The 20,708-nt window shown below is 40.4% G+C and overlaps 1 protein-coding gene across 1 annotated transcript in view; it reads right to left on the reverse strand.

Moving 5' to 3' along the window:
• The window catches only part of dnah7 (dynein, axonemal, heavy chain 7), a 338,773-nt gene that overhangs the window by 301,357 nt on the left and 16,708 nt on the right, over window positions 1–20,708 (reverse strand). Inside the window, 7 exon segments of the mRNA XM_067987762.1 lie at window positions 2,202–2,329; window positions 2,652–2,906; window positions 4,812–5,021; window positions 6,293–6,476; window positions 6,726–6,845; window positions 9,659–9,784; window positions 17,630–17,699. Of these exon segments, the coding sequence (XP_067843863.1) occupies window positions 2,202–2,329; window positions 2,652–2,906; window positions 4,812–5,021; window positions 6,293–6,476; window positions 6,726–6,845; window positions 9,659–9,784; window positions 17,630–17,699 (1,093 nt within the window).

A 20,708-nucleotide genomic window follows, 5' to 3' on the forward strand; every position in this document is an offset into this window, starting at 1 on the left:
GGTCATGAGGTTGCGGAGAAGGCATCATGGAGTGTGGAATTATTGAGGGATACAAAGGTCTGCGAGAGCCAAGAGGAGTGTTGTAGGATATGGGAGCACTGAGGAAAGTTCATGGGCCTGGAAATTTGGGCTACTCAGGTAGACGAGGAAGAGGGACGATCAGGTCGGGAAGGGAGCCGACCAAGTTTGCGGGGGTGGGGGAGCGGGTAACCTGGTGAGGAAAATTGGACGATCAGATTGAGAGGTAATGGTGGCTGGCGGGAGGTACGAGGGAGGGTGATTGGTGGCTGGGAGGGGGGACGATCAATGCCTGGGGGAGGCAATAGGTGGCAAGAGGGGGAGGAAGTGTTGGCCGGTGGGGGGGGGGGGGAAAATCGGTGACTGTGGAGGAGGGAGCGGTAGCTGGGGGGAGGAAGCGGTGGCAGGGGAGGGGCGCAGCAGCGATCAGGGGAGCGGGGGTGCAGAAGCGGCCCACATTCTTTTAATGTGGGGTCAGGAGGAGCACTCCCGCACCTCCCGGCTCCACATTCAGTTAAGTACATTTTTAAAACTTACCTTGTTGGTCCCTTTGAGGACCGCCTGTTAGCCTGCATGTAAGCCTGGCTTTCTGAGTGCAGCCAACATCAGTGCCTCAGGGCAATCCGATCTTGCAGTGGGGCCTCAAACAGGCGTTGGGCCCCTTATTTGCATAGGCAAAGGGGCTAACACCTGTTTCAAGCGTGGGCACTGCATGCCAATTTTTTGGCCACTCTCAATATTGTGAGCTCTGGCTCGTAATGAAAGTCCGCTTCCTGCCCACCATATTGCAGGTTTGGGAGGACATTTAGTGCCCGAAAGATGGGTGCTGGGTGGACAAATTTCTAGGCCATGGTGTTTCAGAGCACTCAGAAGGGGGTAACAGGAGCTGGTAAGAGTGGGAGAGGGTATCAAGGTATGGCAGCACAGGAGGGGTTCTAGGTGTGAGAAGAATGAGAGAGGGGTCCCGGGATGAAGGAACACTAGAAGGGGTTGCTGAGTGTGATAGTGATAAAACACTGTTGCTGATAAAAGCAGGTGTTAAGGGTTTTCTCAGGGATGGGACAGCGAGGGTGGAAGTGTTGGGTGGGACTGGCAAGAGGCAGCAGAAAGGGGGAGGGGGGAAGGGTGCATCCTCAGGACAGGGGTATCCAGTCTAGGCAGTTTTGTGGGGAGGGGTGGATTTCTTATAAAGGTTTCCCCAACAGTGCCTTGGGAAATTTATTTCATTTAAAATACAACTAGGTATTTTAAATAATACAGGGAAACTCTTTTTAAGTAATCTTCCCCACCCACCACAACTGTCCTAGCTGCTAACACTTCCCCCACCATGATTGGACCTCCCCCTGGCTTGCAAATGGACCTCAAATCAGATTGGGGAATCAGAGGAATGTCAGCAGAAAAGGAACAGTCAGCATCAGACCACAGGCCTGATTTTTATCTGCTTCAAGATGGATTCTGCTGTGCACAAGAGCACCACAGGACCATCCAACTCAGAGATACAAGTGGGGGGTCTCACAGGAAGTATACAACAGCACCACTCTTGGGAGACAAAATTTAGAGGATTCAGTCAGAATTAAGTAAAGTGAATAAATAAGTTTGTGACAAAAAAGTGTGACTGAAATAGCCTGATGGAAAAAGTATAATGAAAAAAGGTATGTCAGAAATAGGCATGACAGGAACTGTTATAGGAAGCAAGTGTGACACTAACAGGAAATGCACACATATGCAACAATTAATAGATTTTTAGCAGATTTCCTGCGGCATTGCTCATGGTGAGTTGGAGAATATACTTTTATTGCATGATATCCTGGCATCTATACTGGTGTTTTGGGAATCGAGCTATGCAATTCCATGTAAACTAAAAATCAGTGGCTTTGATTATTATATATTCCTTTACCTATGTACTCAATTTTTATCTTTTACAATTTTTGAAGCTCAGCTACATAGAAAGATAATAGGCACCATTTACCAAGTTGGAGTTAAGTAGCTAGGGTTTAGCAGAAGTAGGAAAGAGTGCTGTGGGGTTTAGCAGCATAAGGAGGATTTGGAAGAACTAAGGGAACTAACAAACACTAAGCAGCTCCAATTATTATTGTGCTGGGAAAGAAATGCAATTATGAGTATTTCTGCATAATTTACAATTTTACCGAAGAGGTTTGATGCACTTTTACAATAGTACTAACGCTTTATTTGCTTCTTGATGATATTTGTTTATCCTATCCAGAAGTTTCTCACACAGAGCTTCTGCCCGTTTTACAAGAGCCCTTATGAGTTCATCACAGTGCACCTCAAACATTCCCAAGCGAACAACCTGGAGCAAAAATTAAGACAATTACACAAAATAAAAACCAAAGAGTACATTAGTATACTTGCATAGAAAACACAACTGTGCCAGCAATGAGATTGTTTTATTATATGGTCTGCTACCTACCTATTTAATATACAGTAATGTTAATACTACCATTTAGTACACATCTATCAATTGTAGATTACAAATTTTTAATAAATGGAATAATTAGTAAGTGGTAGTTGTAAAAATTAATAAAGTATATTTATATTAAATCTCATTCCTATATAAACACATAAAAACATAATTTACATCAATTATCATTTAAACATGAGCCAGTATATACCTTTTGGGACCCATACTGAATTTCCTCTTTCAGGTTCAGATACTTAATAATTTCCCGTGCCGTCTCTTCAAATGTATGCTCTTCATTCAGGAACTGCTCTACATCCAAGTCAGCTTGCTTGTTTATAAGCATGTTATACTTATCATATAATTTGGTATGCTCTTGGGGTCCCAAACTTTCTTTGGCAATAAGCTCTATAACTTTTCTTCTGTTTTCTTCTAGGATTTCATCCAAGATTATTGGTTTCAGGGTGGTCTTAACACCAGACTATAACAAAGAAAAAAAATTACTTCTGAGCACACAAGAAGCATTTCTAAAAGAAGTAGTAGACTACGTTTTATGAGCTAGTGCAGAGGTCACCATACCAGATTCCCCATGGTCCTTCCAATTTTCTAGTTAATAATTGTAATGACCAAAAAAAATAGGAGAATCACAAAGCTGACATCCTCACCCAATTGTCCAATCTGTCCTCCCATCAAGTGAGGCTCCACGTACTAAACTGCGGGTATTTGAATTGAATGGTTTGGGCCCTCCAGTTACAGACCTGTTACAGACATTGTTATACTGTCCAATTTCAGGTGAGTGGAAAAAAATGTGGGCAGGAATACAGGATCTTCACTGATTTTGGCATCCAACACATTTTCTGGCATCACTTCGGCACGATACTGGATGCGCCCGCCCAAATATTGGTGGGCATATTTAAAGGAAGCAGAAAAGACATAGGTCGGGAAATTCCTCGGAGTCCCACTCCACCACCGTAACTTAAATAGACCAAACCCGAAGTCAATGACATCAGGCCCATTCTGTTGGGAGTGGGGAGTTAAAATCAGGGCTAGAGTCCAAGCCCAGGACTAAGAGACAAAATTATGTACACAGATTTCTGAATTTTTAATAGTAATCAAGGACACTAATTTACAGTTTCCACACAAATATGCCCATAATCAAAGAATTTAAACACAAAAATATCACTAACCCTTCTACAATGCTGTGTAATAAAAATAAAATTTGGCTTGTTCAATCACTGCAAATCAGTGATAATATATTGCACATTACATAGCATAAAACAGCATATCCTCAACCTCATTGTGAGCAACATTGCAGGAGATTTGCTCGCATATATTGTTAAAAAAAGACAACATAACATTGTGTTTTGGTATATGAACATTCAAAAATGACAGACAGGAAAAGACCTACTGGTCCATCAACAGGCTGTCCCACACAGTTGTGATGCCCTATGCATCACAATACATACACTCCCCACCCACCCAGAGCCATGTAATCTCCTGGGAGTGGCGAAAAACCAGATTAAAAACCCAGGTCAATTAGGGGATGAGAAATAGAAAATTCATCTCCGATCCCTTAGTCGATCAAAACTAGTCCAGGAGATCACAGTGGCTCTAATTTACATTACAGGTTACCGAGCTCTTGTGGGTGATCCAGCCAGAAACAGGCCCAGCTCTTGATCGACAGGATACAGCAAATCAGCATTCACCGTACGAGTCGGCAACCTGTGCCATAGCTCCACTATTCTCCGGGAAAAGAAGGGCCACCTAACATCCAATCTAATTCTGCCCTTACATAACTTGCAAGCGTGACCCCCGGTCCTCCATAACCTATTCAGTTTTAATAATTGGTCTACATAAACACAATCTATACCCGTCATTACTTTATGAACCTCGATCATATCACCCCTAAGTCTACGCTTTTCTAAAGTACAGAGACCCAATTCATTGAGCCTATCTGGATAACTAAGACGTTTAAACTGGGAATCAATCTTGTGGCCACAATTAGTATGAACTAAGATAAATGTACTACTGTGATTTTGTGACTTTGGGCAGTGAACAAACACTCCAGGCTCTGGCAAAAACATTTTAAAAATCACAGCCAATCAATGTACAGGTTTTTTCCAACTCTTGGAACCAGATTCACAATTTGCCACACATCATAAATATTCAATGGGATCATTTGTAAATTCTCAATTGTTCAGATGATCAAGCCGTGAAGAAAGGAAGATCATTTTTAAAATTCTGAAAAAAAATGATTTCCTGTCATTCCAAAGTAATTGTGAAAATGTGCATATTACCACTAATATGAATGAAACAACCTAAGAAAATATACAACTGTGATTCTGTATTCATTTTGGGCATGGTGTTGAAGCACTCAAGGCTTTGAAATGTAAACATCACTTACCCATTCAGTGTACAGCTTTGTCTCAACTCGTGGCACTAGATTCGCAGTTTTCAGCATGATATCATAAACACTCAAGAATATTAGTTCAAAATCCTTGAACTCTGGTTCAAATTGGATACCATTATTATTTAGGATCAGACGCAAAAGGAAGCCTGGGTGTTCATAAACACGTACGGAATCCTAGATGAAAAATTCCAGACATACACAATTGAAATGAAAAACTATCTCAATGGTTTCACCTCTATTTCTTAAGCATTTAATTGTGGCTGATAAAATCTGAATGGACTGCATAAAATGTAAATTTTCTTTATGCACATAAATATATCCAAATATAAGGATTTACAAATGAGAAACTTACTGAATCTAAGCAGTCCTTTACGGAAAATAATATGTAACAAGATATTATGCTTCGGAATTAATCAGACCAAATGTATGATTTTAAGTTACGTAACATAAAATCTAGTGTATAACTCAGTTCCATACCTGTTTTAATGCCCTGTGAGTACAGGGGAGCAATTTGGACATGTGTCATCTTATCAAAGCAACTGTGTAGCCACCTCCTCAGGGAAGTATACTTGATTCTATAGCATTTCTCATTTCTATTAATGATGGATGTCATCAAAAGTGACATTGTTCTCTCTATTGATGATAAACACTCTGCACAGGATGGTTAACTCCCCATAGAGTGATACACTTTTTTATTTTTGATGTTATGAGGAGCAATATAAAATAGACTGAAATTCAACAAAAACTGTATTCTGTTTGTTTATATAATACAGGTGAAATAAAGAAGTTAGTTGGAGCCAAAAAAGAGAAGTGCGCGGAGGTGACGGAAAAGCTGCACTCTTGCCGGATTTTTCAATCCCCTGCTAAGTGCTCTACCAACCAAGCTCTCTGGGTAAGCTTTTCTGGCGCCTGTAACCTATTTAAAATGGTGTTGGGGGCTTTATAACAGAAAAGTTCGGCGCAACCATCCTCATGCTATGGACATGGCTGCATCCACATCACAAGCATGTGCACACAAAATTTTCAATGTTGCAAAATTGGGGCTATGGTGCCTTTTAACACTACATGTTGGGAAATGGTGAAAACAATTTCTGAAGTTCTAAATATGAGTTGTGGCCACATTTTGTTGTTTAAACTGTAACAGCAACCAAAAAGCTAGGCAAATAAATCACGCACAGGTGTGACGTATACACTAGATTTTCTAGTAATAGCTCAAAGTCTAAACTTGAATTTTCCCTCCAAAATCATCAATAGATCAACAGATTAAATATATAACTATCTAGAACACTATTTGAATAAAATTCTAGTAAGTGCCTATAAACTATGAAAAACATGAAATACAACTTTCATCATAGTCAGTAAAAAGGTTTCTATAATCTGCATAGTGTTAAGAATTGACTATGAAATGTATTTAGCAGCATATTGCTCGTTGCTAATAAACATACCGGTCGTTGTACAATCAGGTCTGTATAGTCCTGAATGGATTTTAGTGTTAAACTTTGCAGCTGTGAAGTCATCAGAGTCGCAGCACAATTAAAGAAAGACTTTAGTTTGGCACTGTTAGTATTACTGGGAACTTGTTTCCGTTTATTTCCCAGATAATAAATATTTTGGACTTCAGGAAACCATCTAAAAAACATTACACAAAACCATCAGTTAAAAACTGGATATGAAAGCTTATTTTCCACTTGTAATGAATGTTATAGTAATTTGAATGTTTCCTTTACTTGCAAATTTATTCTTACAAACGTAACTTTCATTAAAATCTTTGTTAACCAGATTAGTATGTACTATAAAGAAACGATCAAAAATCAATCCAAACTGAAAAAAACAAGTACATCTAAGTATCGCTATTTGACTTTTTGAGGGTGGTCATACTTTTTAAGGAGTTGCTCTTTCGCCGATTCAATGTGCCTAGTAAACAAGACCTGGAATGTAGTTAGCTCCATCGAATCCTTACGATTACGAAATTCATCAACATCAATGAACCGCAATTGCCTGCAAAAGAAAAATAATTATTTTCCATTATAATGCATCATTTCACTACATTTCTAAAGACCAAGTAAACATCCTAAAAGTTCAGAACAAATATATAATTTCTTACTATTAAACTGCAAGGCAATGCATGCTATAGTTTCAAATTGCTACACAAAGCAACAGGAAAAGTCAATATAATTGAGTTTATACATTTACTTTTGTTAATCTGTGAATTAATTTTATGTCTTAACTTTTTATAAAGTGCAGGACACACTAGAAGATGGTAGGTAGGTAACAACGCATAACAATACCAAGGGTGGGGGGCTGCTATGTAATGTCGTGCATCAGGTGGGGAGAAAATTACAAGGTGACAGGCAGCTGCAATATGGGACAGTGGAAGACCAACCATGTTTTTTTCCACTCTGTGATAGGTACAACATAGTACAGAAAAATGGTGAGTCTGTCCCATTCCTCACACACTTAAACGAAGGAACCAAAAATAAACATGAACCCATAGGAACAGAAGTAGGTCATTCAGCCCCTTGAGCCTGTTCCGCCATTCAGTGAGATGATGGCTGATCTCTATCCTAACTCCATTTACCCACCTGGGCTCCATATCCCTTAATACCCTTGGCTAGCAAAAATCTATCAATCTCAGATTTAAAATTATTAATTGAGCTAGCATCTGCTTTTTATGGGAGAGGGTTCCACACTTCTACCACCCTTTGTGTGAAGAAGTGTTTCCTAACTTCTCTCCTGAATGGCCTGGCTCTGATTTTAAGGTTATGTCTCCTTGCCCTAGGCTTCCCCATCAGCAGAAAAAGTTTCTCTTTATCTACCCTATCAATTCCTTTCAAAATCCTAAAAACCTTAACCTTCTATATTCCAGTTTATGTAATCTTTCATCATAATTTAACTCTTGGAGCCCTGGTAACATTCTGGTGAATCTGCACTGCACTCCTTCCAAAGCCAATATATCCTTTCTAAGGTGCGGTGCCCAGAACTGTACACAGTATTCCAGGTGTGGTCTAACCAGGGCTTTGTATCGCTGTAGCAAATCTTCCTCCCCTTTATATTCTAGCCCTCTAGTTATAAAGGCTAACATTCCATTAGCCTTTTTGATTATTTTTTGTACCTGACCACTCCATTTTAGTGATCTGTGTACATGAACCCCTAAGTCTCTTTGGACCTCCACCATTCCTAGCTTTTCACCATTTAAAAAATACTCGGATCTATCTTTTTTTTCCAAAATGGATGACCTCACACTTACCTGCATTGAAATCTATCTGCCACAGTTTTGCCCACTCACTTAATCTATCAATGTCTCTTTGTAATTTTATGCTCCTGCCTACACTACTTACGATGCCACCTATCTTTGTGGATCGGCAAACTTAGATATATGGCTCTCTAATGTGTTATAAGTCATTAATAAATATAGTGACCCAGTTGAGGCCCCAGTCCCTTGTGGGACCACTAGTCACTTCTTTCCAATTTGAGTACATACCCATTATCCCTTCTCTCTGTCTTCTGCCGCCTGAGAGTAGGGATAACCCAACCCTCTAAACCAAGTACATGCCCATCTGAGACAAAGGTAAGAACCTCTAGCTGGGTTAAAACACACAGCTGGAGTCGATATTCCCCACATAGCACCAAAACCAATCTCTTACAAATAACTGAGTGAAACGAAATATAAAGAGAGGATTCTGAACTATGTAGCTTGAGGGACTATGCCTCCATTGTAACATCCAGTAACTACATAGAATTAATATGATTGATTTCTTTGTTTACCTGGTGACAGGAATAAAGGGATATTTGTTGCTCCTGTCATCAAAAAGCAGTTTACTGTGAACAATTCTATGGGAGATCAACTAATATTTTGAAAGACAGAAAAAACAGCCAGTACTTAAAAGGCTAACTGATAATTTAATAGTGAATGATAATTTTTTTTAATTACCTGGCATTATCACATTAATGTTGAGTAAAAATATTAACAATACTCACTAAATATGGGATATGTCACAATGAAATACTGACTTCTATTTCACTTCAGAAATCACTATTTAATTAATTTGCAACCTTATTCCTCATGAATTACAGCACAGTGAAATACATATCGATATTTCACTGAGGCCCATTATGTATCATAGTCATGCCATGAATGCCTGAATCTTTTCCTCTTCCATAACATAATATAGGGCCAGGTCAAATTTGCACATGCTTTTTCATATCCTACTGATAATTTTTTTTCTCTTTACATTATTTTGAGATTGTACTTTCTTTTATTTTCTACTGCTAAGAATGAAATAAAACCGCACCCAGCTTTTTTGAAGTAGAACGGAACACAGTGTATTACATTTTATTATTCAATTACCTAAGATTGGAAATTACTGTGAACAATGTTATCGTGTGAACACTTAACGCACTATATTATATTCCCCTCTTTATTATTGTAATGGAGATGTTAACCTGTTCAGTTTAAATGGGTTAACGCCTCTGTTAAAATTGTATAAATATTCATACAATAAATGAAAGGGTGGATGAATGATGGGATTTTTCCCCCAACACTGGATTTGCTAATTAGGATACAGCAAGACTCAGCAAATCGTAGACAGGGTATTTGCATGCAGTGTAACCACCACTTAGTAGTGCTAGCAGGTAAGTCACCTGCTTTCTTTTTCATAGTTAAAGCCCCAGTAATCAATTACTGGATTGTTTTTCCCACCCACCACTTCCATCCACCAAAAAAACCCAACAACCTACAAGCGAGAAACCTTTCCGACTTCAGTTGGAGATTTGATTACAGTCAATGTAAACATCTTAATAAAATAACTCACTGAAAAGAACACTGCCAGAGATCCAGGACAGCCAACATGGTAGGATTTACTGAATTTAGGTTCGCCTTTATGAAGTTACGTGCTGATAAAAATGACTTGTTCCATGGCTTTGGTACTATCTCCAACCTTAAAAACATGAGGAAACAGGTCATGCAACAGTTTGTCCAATGTTACGTCATTAAGGTAGAATTTCATAGATGGCAGACATGAAAAAAAGTAGAGAAATTTGTGTACTCAAGTTGAGTTTCATGGGTAAGACTTCCTGATATCAAAGCATTCATGACCACCATTATTTTATCAACATAAGATTCTACTGAGATTTTCAGGTAGGTACTGATCATCATGAAATTGATTGTCATTTCAAACTTCAATAAAATTCTAAATCAACTTGAAATCTGTTCTACCAAGGTTCTGCTGTAATGTTGCATTTTTACGTGATATATCAGTGAAACAACATCTATGGAACAGACTTTCACAGGAACTTACATTTATATAGCACCTTTGATGCAGTAAACAACCCACAGTGCTTCAAACAGGCAGAAACAGACATCGAAAAACAGTGACAAGAAAAGAATCAGGAGTGACCAAATGAATGGTCAAACGGGTAGGTTTTCAAGAATCCTTTGAAGAAAGCAAGGCAAAGAGGTTTAAGAAAAAGTTGCACCAGGGTGTGAGGCCAGAATGGCCCGAAGCTGATTACCTATACAACTGATTACTGTATGTAGAGGAATAAAAAGATAGATTACCTATCATGTAGGGTCCTCTTTATTGTTTGAATAATATGATGGTTCTACATGTTGTAGGATTAAAGCCTATGTTGATTGCTTCTGGGAAAACCATGGGATAGATTTTATAAATTAATACTCCTGGCAATGGAAGTGCTAATTCATGTGTTATACAAGTACAAGACAACTTGACACAGCAATACAGATTATTCAATGCCACAAGTGATCTTTTATTCTAGAATTGTATGAAGTCTTAGGACCTACATCAACCTATTTTGACCAGAAGCTAAACTGGAACTGAATAACCTCTAATGCCCCCAGTAAAACTCAATCAAGGCCTGCAGAGATGGATGGGTAGGATTGTAGTACATGAATAATGCATATTCTATGAGTGAAGACCCTACAAGGGGTCTATCTCTTGACTTCATTAAGCATCATCCACACATCAGACATTCCAAAAAAGCATCATTCTGGAAAGAGGAGGCCTCTGGAGATGATCTGTAACACCAGCTGTCTGCCAAAGGTGCTGTATACTGCAGTTAGATCTAGACGGCAATGTCTGCTACACGTGTGTGGATATTCCAGGTGGCACATTTTCAAGTGCTATTAATTGGAACCTGGCTGAAAGCTTCCCAGGAAGTGGCCTTTAACCTCCTCTGTGGGTTTTATCCCTGCAGGGTAACAGTAGCAGAAAATGTAATCAACCATCCTTTTAACTATCCAATGCTTGGTTTGTCTTGGGTCTTTGCATCATAGGAAAGAGATACTTGTAAAACTTCTGAAATTGCTCCACACATAAAACATAACTTCTGCAGCAAGTTTAATGGGCAATTAATATGCAAATCCAGCAAGTTCTTAAAAATAACCGAAAGGCTAAGGGCGAGATGCCGTTTGTGCGAAGCAAACGGTGGAGCGATGTAAATCGACCAGCAATTTCTGGAGATTCGCAACTCACGGCATATCTCTTAATCGCCTGAATTTGCTGGCCAAATTGCATATTAATAACAGCTTGCATCATTAGCATGCCGTTATTTTTCCAGCAAGATCCGGCCCAATAGCTTGGGTTTCATTACACATCTCCATTACAAACAAAATGCCAAGTCTAACTTTTGTGGCAGTACATAAAATGATGGGAGAACAACTTTTTCACCCAAATGAAACTGGAAAATTATCTAAGATAATATCTGTACGTGAATTCCAAGAACTGCTTAGTAAGAATGCCAAATTAAATATGGCCAATCTGCAATAAGGGCATGCAATTCACCAACTCTGCAAGCTGAAACTAAACTTAACAATGCAGTTTGCCAAGTAAGAAACAAATGAAGATGCTTGAAGAGTTATGAGCAGTGGACATATTAACTTGAGAAGAACTAAATTCAGATCCCAGTTAGCAACCGTGACAGCATTACTGGGTATAATTTAGAAATAGAATGTATATGGCAGAATACCAGTGGGTGATCCTCTAATTATCCAAATAAATGGGTCACAAAAGTCTGAAATAGCTGCACATGAATAGAACTATGTTTTAACAAATGTCAGTCAAACGCTGCAGATAATACAAAATACGGGGACATCAGGAGATAAGGTTAACTGATTTAGTAGAACCTGAACGGGCAAACTATTTCCATTAGGCGGTATAATCTCTAGGAAGAAAGAATGTTCATTTATACAGTGCCTTTCTGAGCCACAGAATATCCTAAAGCACTTCACAGCCAATGAAGTACTTTTGAAATTTGGTCACTTGTTGTAATGTAGGGAAACACATCAGCCAATTTGCACACATCAAGATCCCACAAACAGCAATGGGATAAATGAGCAATTTAACAGTTTTTTAGTGATGTAGGTTGAGAGATAAATGGGACACCAGGATAACTTGCCTTCCCTTCTTCAAATAGTGCCAAGGGATCTTTTATGTCCACTTGAGAGGGCAGACAGAACCTCCGTTTAACGTTTCATCCCAAAGACGGCATCTCCAACAATACAGAACTCCCTCAGTACTACAATAGAGGGACAGCCAAGAATATGTGCTCAAGTCCTGGAGTGGACCTTGAACCCACGAATCTTCTGACTCGGAGGCGAAAGTGATACTTTGAACCAAGGCTGAAACCTGTAAAAACTAATCATGGTATCTATAACTGAAGGTGGGAGGCCTTGTTCAAGCGGATATAATTTTTAAATAACCAGGCCATCAAATGGAATGTTGGCAGGTTCAGATATACTGTTTGCCTTCCCCAACTATGAATTAATGTTCCTGCACATTACCAGGATGTCCAACAACCAGGTTTTTCAGGCAAATAAGGGGGAAGCTTCTGCTTATATCTTTTGAATTACTCATGAACTATTAATAAATGAAAGGACTGCATATAGAAAACTGTTCAGAAAATGCAAAAGCTATCCCACCTCCAAACTAATAGGGCTCTTTCCTCAAGCGGAAATATAGGAACTGGTGGTTACTTAGAAAGGCAAGCAGGTCCCTCTCTGAGCATTCTCAAATGCTGAAAACTTCTTCAACCATCTCTGGATAGATTTTCCACGAGAGTAAACGATGAGACAACTGAGAGCATCTGCCACTATGCTGTCTACCCTGTCGAACTGTTAATGTGACAATGTAATCTTTTGAACTAGGCACCAATCTTTTAATAGGGTTACATTCTGCAAAGGGAACGGAAATAATTCCTTACCTGTTTGTTGAAGTAGAAAACTACCATGATCCAACAATATACATACCGATTTGCTCTATACTATGTTCAACCTTACCACCTTTAGTTCCAAACAATTAATGTGCCAGCTGAACTGTTTTATGATCCACCTGCGCTGAGCCCAATCCCTTGCAGATAGGCTCCCCATCATGTCAGGAACATCTCCATTACCACTGCCAGTTGTGGAAATGGCATGGTACTCCAATGAAAAACACTTAATCATCTATAGTAGTTTTGCCATCTTACGTTTTTCTTCATTTTACAAATTGGTTTTATTATCATGGTCCAATATTGGATGGAGCTCTTTCTCTTTTTGAGAACTACAAGTAAAGGCCTGTTCTCCGTTATTTGTGGTAAACACTCCTGATGCTAGTTGTCTATCTTAGTTGACAATGTTGCCATCATGATACAATCCTGTAAATGATTTGGTCTGATTATCCCACAGAATCCCACAGGTGTACTCATGAAATGAAGGGATCGCCCTCACTGATAGCTTCAAAGACCTACATGTCTGTAATTATTGCTTTTCATACGGCTGCAAATTCCTGTAAATGACCCTCTATCTGGACTCCAGCAATGATGAGGAATCCAGTGAACCATTGATGCAGATGTGAAGGACACCTGGTGAAGCCCCACCAAACGTATGTGTTTGTGAATATAATTCTTGAGTGGTTCAACAGTCATGGATACATGGCTAGGAAACCGGGTAGTACCGCAAAAGGATTGTTAAGACAGACTTTGTCATGACCTGTCGGTTAATTAAAGAGGAACCGTAAAAAGGGATCCTGCTTTTCATAGATATCCTGGTAATTGATTCTCAATTTCTGCTGGTGCTTTTTAAAATATTCCAGCACCTTTTTTACTGGTCTAAGAAAATACCTTTGCCGTCAAAGAGCAATAACTGTTGGAGTTCTCACGGGAGTGATAGCAGGCAAATAAGCAAACACCAAAACCCATAGATTGCGCTCTGAGGTATTAACCACTCTCTCCTGTTGCAACACAGCAGCCAGCATTTGATTCTCAATCATAGGCAGTAGGATTGCAAAAAATGTCAAAATCGGTTTTATTAACCACCTGGAGTTGTGTGGCTCTTTGATCAACAAACTCAAGCTAGTGAGTCTACTGTCACAGTATTCAAATCTGATTACATACTTGTTGGTAAATTTGTTAACTGACTTCGTCCATAAATTTAGTGTTTCAGCCAGAGGTGTTGGGGTTAGCTACCAGTGTGGTGGGTTTTACATGATGACAGAGGACCTCAAGTATATCTGTTCAATCTGCCATTCAGGAAGAATGCAAAAGCTCCACCAAATCTCAGCACATCCTGTACACCAGTCTTGAAACAAATACTTTACATATCTCGACCCAGATCCTTTATTTGTACGTCATAGGGACATGGTCATGAAGAACTCCATGAATATTACTTGATGCAAGATCTGGGAGAAGGACTCTTTGCCTGAGTTGAGACCCATGCAGTAAACACCTCTATATATTTGGTCTAAAGAACTTGGTCCCAAAATTCCAGGATTCCAACTCCGCCAGCATAAGTATGGTGCAGCAGGAATCCCACACACCCGTAACAACAGATGCAGACCTCATCCCAAATCCCAGGGACGGGGTCATTATGGAGCAGGCAGCCTGCAATTGGAAGGGTGCATCAGGGGCAACAGTAGTGTGGTAAATCACAGCAGCTCCATGCCAATGTATTGGACATGAAGAGGCCATTGAAGAGCCTAAGAATAGCAGAAAGGGCCAAATGGACTAGTGCAGTCCTGGGGTCTTGCCAAGGGCCCCCACAGAACTCACACCAGCTCTCAGCTAGGAAGAGTTCTGCTGAGGTATGCCAAGACCAAAATGTGCAGACTTCCTGGTGAAGCACAAGGACTCCCCCAGACACAATCTCTTGACGTGGGGAGAGGGGCAGGCAGAAGATTCTTGCAAGTGCTCTCGCATTTTGCAGTTTTTAGATTAGCCATAATCTAATTGAATGGCAGAGCAGGGTCAAGGGGCTGAATGGCCTACTCCTGTTTCTATGTTCCTAAAGGCTTTGGCTGTTGTTGGTGCAGATATGCTGACCCAACTTGTAGAGGCACTTTCTACATTTTGACGCAGACAATGTATTGCATGTGTCAGTAGCAAAGGTCACAGCCCAGACCACTAGCATTCTCTGTGTAAAATTCCAGTTTCTGCTTTTGCCCCCTTGTATGGGAATACTCACTTTGTTTGCGTCTACTTTATTTGTTCTCATATGATTTAGGGAGCATATGATTGGCTGCTGGCTTTACTATATAACCTGAAGAGTACAGTATTGCTAATTTTTCTCTTGCTGATGCTGTAGACAAGCTGACAGCATCAATTTTATTTTGTTTTGTTTACTATAATTTTGGTGACGAGAGATCCAAAGTGCGGACTAGGTGAAAAGGAACTGGCGCTATGGCAGAGACCATGGACCTTTCTACAATGCAGGAGTAAGAGACCATGTGTGACACTGCTCATCTGCACCATTATGGTGACGTTGCACCATTATGGTGATGTTTCCATGTGCACACAAAGCACAGGTTTCCCCAGAATAATCAAGTTAGGCTTTATTTCCAAAGTGTGTGGAGGATACTTAAAGAAGAATCTCAAAATTCACTGACTCAAGGCTTAAATTACCAGACTTACTACTTAAATGAGGATAACACAGAAGTCTAAATCCTTCATCTAACAATTACAGATTTAGAAATAATACATCTAACTATCTAGCTAATAAAAAATTCTGAGAGATGCTAAAGGCCTCTAAAATTCAGCAATTCCATAGAACATAGAATCCACTGCAGAAATTGTCTATCTTTTGTAAATCAGCTTTTGCGGATGTCAAAACTGAAGTATTTCTCCTCATGTTCCTCAGCATAGATTAAACCACTCTATAAGCCTCAATAGTATTTTTTTTAAGCGAATAAATGCTAGACAGCTAACCTAGAGTCAGGAGTTTGAACCACAGGGTTTCCTGTCTCAAGCTTATTTGATCCAACTGGCTGGTAGTCAGCTGTTTTCAACCAGAATGGAATGCCACATAGACATGATGCATTCACGATTAGAGATTGGGTTGGGGGGAGGGGGGGTTTCAGGGAGGTGGGTGAAGAGGGGTAAAGTTTGCACTGTCCAACTTTCCCCATTGAAAGATTGGAATATTTTTATTTTATTTTTTAATCCCAAACTAAATCAATCAATATTATTAGAAGTTTTGTATGTATTTATAATATAATTGATGTAAGACTATAATATTGTAAACTCTAAGACTATATTGAGCCTCTAATGTCGCTCATTGGTCCAATTTCAACTGGTTTGCAATGCTAATTTAGTTCCAAATTCCCCCTTCTGTTAATCCTCCATCCCAGGGATTTTACTTTTCCTAGCCTTTGCTCCCTTCCTCCCGGTTCCATCTCAAAGTGCTCCAACACCAGCTCTTCATTCCCTCTCACCAAGGTTCACCAAGAATCTTCCAGCTCTGGTTCCATAACTGAGGCCTACCTTCCAATGCAGTGCTGCAGCTCTAGTCCATCCCACTACAAAGTCAGGGTTCAAGCCCCCACTGTGTTCCCTTCCAGTTCAGCCTCCAGGCCCTGCCCTGCTCCCAGCCAACATTAAGCTCCCTCTTTGCTTCAGACTTAGAACTGCTGCCTCCTTCTACATCCTCAGACCCAGTGACTTCCCCGCTCTAGACTCAGACCCCCACTCCCACCCAGGCAGACACTCCTAATTTCTTCCACACGTTGCCACTGTTCCCAGGGGAATCACTACAGTGGCCCAATTCCAAATTCACTTTTCCTTGCCAAGGCAAGTACTTTCCAGACCAGACTCCTATTCCACAGTTCTGTCCTAGCTTGGGTACTCCACTGCCTCCTAGTCTAGAGTCAAAACTCTATTTTCTCTGACACCCATTCAGCTTGCAGTAACTACAACACAGCCTCTCCTGATCCAGCCCCACCTTCTCCCTCCCCAGCCCAGAATCCCACCTCTGGCCACCTATCTTTTGGCTCTCATTATGGAGTGTGGTCTAGCCTTTAAAAAAGCTAAAATATATAAGTTCAATAAAGCAGTGAAGGCACATATATACAAACACAGTGAGAAGCATAGAGAAGAGTCAGGAAATGGAGAAAAGAACAGACATAGAAAGTGATAGAAAAAGACTGAGAAAAAAATGAACAGAGAAGTACAGAGAACACTTTGAGCCGAAGTGTGAAACAACCCTAGAGAGAAAAAGTGTGAAAAATAAGCTGAAATACTCAGGATGAATTAAAGAGTAGGAGAAATACATAGGAAAAGACATATAACTTTTACTTTTATTTACGTTTATAAGAAATGCATGGGATATCAAATAATAACCTTTGCATGTGTGTCATCTTGTACCACAGATATGTAAGCTGAGCTGCATAATGAGCACTTTTAAAAAAACTTAAGCAAGGCACTTTCTTGTCACAAAGTTCGACATTTTTTTTTTTCTGTATCCACATATATTCTTAAAGTAAACGTTTAAGAATTTCACTTCATATAGTCCTTCTTACTCTGCACGATGGGTGGGAAGGTCTTTCTTTACTTCCTCTTTCTCTCTGGGATCTCTTAAAACAAAGTCCACTGAAAACATGAAAAATATATTTGTAAATAATGTGCAAATATTCAAATTGCCGAACACATATAGATACGCTCACAAACAAAGCCAACTGCTGCACAATATACAGTTAAATATTTCCGTGGTATTCCTGGCCAATCTGAAGTACCATTTCCAAAAGTCAGAAAACACTCTCAAGTAGCACAAAATGTGTGGAATGTGCCAGAAAGTATCGAAAGAGAAAGGGTCCAATTCTTCAAACACATTATATACAATATGAAATTAAATATTTTGGATATAGATTCTTCATCAGAGCTGTTTTTCTCTTTTCAGCATTTTCTGTTATTATTTTAGATTTCCAGCATTTGTGGGTATATGAGATGTATGGTCCTGGACTCACAATTTATTTAATCTCTTGAGCGAGCTGAATAGCCACAGATAATGCTTCAAAGAACAGAATTGTTTCCTAACTCCCAAAGGTAATGGACCATAAATTCCAGGATATCCATTCAATATTGCATTCTACTTTATTCAGCCCGACACAGTTCATTCCACAGATGACATTCCAATGGTGCAAGTAGACTCAAAAAGCAATATTCTCCATAGATTATAGGCAGAAATAACATGGGCTCGATTTTAAAAGTAAAAAACGGGTGGGTTGGGGACAGGGGGGCAATGAAAATTGCCACCATTTCAAACCCACACCCAACCCACCTCCAACCCGCCCATTTCCAGTTTTCACAGGGGTGGGACGAGGGGCGGGCAGCCAACCCGCTCCCAGGAGGCAGGTGGGGCCTTAAAACCTTTCAAGGAGGCTTCCATTTTTAACGAATTCCCCATTTCAACCCCAGGGAGCCGGGATTCCTGGGCCTTCTGTTTTATGTCTCGTGAAAGGAGGCAAGAAGGCCCGAGACTGCAGGTAAGTGCCTAGAAAGGCACAGCTCGTGGGCCCGGAGAAGCATGAGTGCTTTCCCCAGGCCCAACGAGCCTACCTGCAGCGGACCCCCCCACCCCGATCACGGACCCCCGACCCCGATCATCTGACTCCGACCTCGATCCTCTGATCCAGATCCCGATCCTCTGATCCAGACCCCAATCCTCTGATCCAGACCCCAATCCTCTGATCCAGACCCCAATCCTCCGACCCCGATCCCCCGACCCCGATCCCCCGACCCCGATCCCCCGACCCCGATCCCGATCCCCCGACCCCGATCCCCTGACCCCGATCCCGATCCCCTGACCCCGATCCCCTGACCCCGATCCTCCTCCCTTTGACCCACCCCCCAACGATCGCAGACCCCCGCAATGACCCCCGATCCTGCCTCCCTGTGACTGACCCCCGATCCCATTCCCCATGACTCATGACCCCCGTGCCCACCTGTGTCCCTTGCCCACCTGTGCCCCAGTGCCCATCCGAGCTCCCACCCCACCATCCATGCAAACAAAGACTTACCTGCAGACATCCTCTCCCTGGCTGGTCTCCCGACCGACTGAAACCAGCCTGTCAATCAGCCGGTCAGTTGGACGGGAAACTGACAAAAAAAAAAATCCTAAGGACATCCGGGAAACCCGTACTAATGGGTTTCCCAACCTCAAATTGACTCCCCTGCCCTCTTCCCAACTCCATTTGAAAATTGAGCCCCATGTGTTTGTCATATGTGTCTATGGTTATCTCTATAAGCTTCATTGTCATAACCAGATATTTATCCACATACTTTTTAAAGGAATTAATCAACAAAGTAACCACATTTTTCAAGAGTCTATTCCACATAATTGGTACTCTGTTGGTTGGGAAGGGGGGATATATTTGAATCACCAGAGTTGCTCGAGGCTTGCTAATTTTGTACTGAGGTTTTCCAGATATGTAATCAAGTTTAAGTCATTTACCTTCACATCATCAGTGCCCACTATCTTTAACACCTAGATAATATCATCTCTCATAATTTTCTCCAATGGGAACAGATCTAGTTCTACTAGCTTATTCTTATAACTGGTCACTCTCTCTAATCTCTGTCCAATGCATCTATTGAAAGTAGAGTAGATATTAGGGGAGTTAAAATAACCTGTTTCAAGTCAAAAATACATCTCAGTACTTCATTTGCCTTCTTGAAAATAGTCCAACAGACTAGAGATTTTCAACTAATAATATCCAAATCATTTTTCCACTATTACCAACGAGCATCCCTCCTTTATGTACATATGTCACTTTTCCTGTATCATTGTGCATTACTTTACATTTGTCCTTCTTAAAAACTTCAACTGCTCTTCCCTAACACATCTGTTTAAGCTGTCCAAATATCCTTTGAATTCTGGCATTCTCACCTACTACAGAAATTGTGTCATCAGTAATTTGAGTATTACTAAAAGCACAGAAGGAAGCTTGGAACAAGAAAAGACCATTAGTCCTATCAAGCTTGACCTTCCATGGATCACATCATCTCTACCTATTTAATCTTCCAAGGAAAGGTTCTTTTAAATACTCCCTAATCCCCAGAGACAGTCAAGCAAATTCTGGAATATTTATCAATCTTCATTATTCAGCCTAGCCATTCTCACCCCCTCCCAATTTGAATAATGTCCAAAGACTGGACTTAAACACTGGACTCTTAGATTAAAATCTATGTTGTTCTTCTATTTACTTTTGCAGTTGATTAAAGTTATTGCTTAAGCTACTGTACGTCGTCCATCTTAACATGTCCATCCTAATGGAACTGAGCGTTGAGTATCATGGCCTGAATTCAGATGCTGTAGCTCTTTACCACCTTAGTTATCCAAGTACTAAAAAAGAGCATATTCCCTCTCCAGAAAAAGAGCTTAGGCCATGGGAGAGAAAATGCTGAATCCTGATCACTGCACTACCAAGCAACCCCTAACCCCCATATTCTGGACAGATTCAGTTCAAACCTAAAAATAGGTTCACTGTAGGCAAAACTCCAGACACCAGATGAATAATAAAAGGTTTCATAATTCCATACCAGAAAGTATCCAAGAATGAGTGAACACTAGGGCGACAGCATCTTCTGCAAATACAGACG

Source organism: Heptranchias perlo, chromosome 7 (genome assembly GCF_035084215.1).
Source record: "Heptranchias perlo isolate sHepPer1 chromosome 7, sHepPer1.hap1, whole genome shotgun sequence".
NCBI lineage: Eukaryota > Metazoa > Chordata > Chondrichthyes > Hexanchiformes > Hexanchidae > Heptranchias > Heptranchias perlo.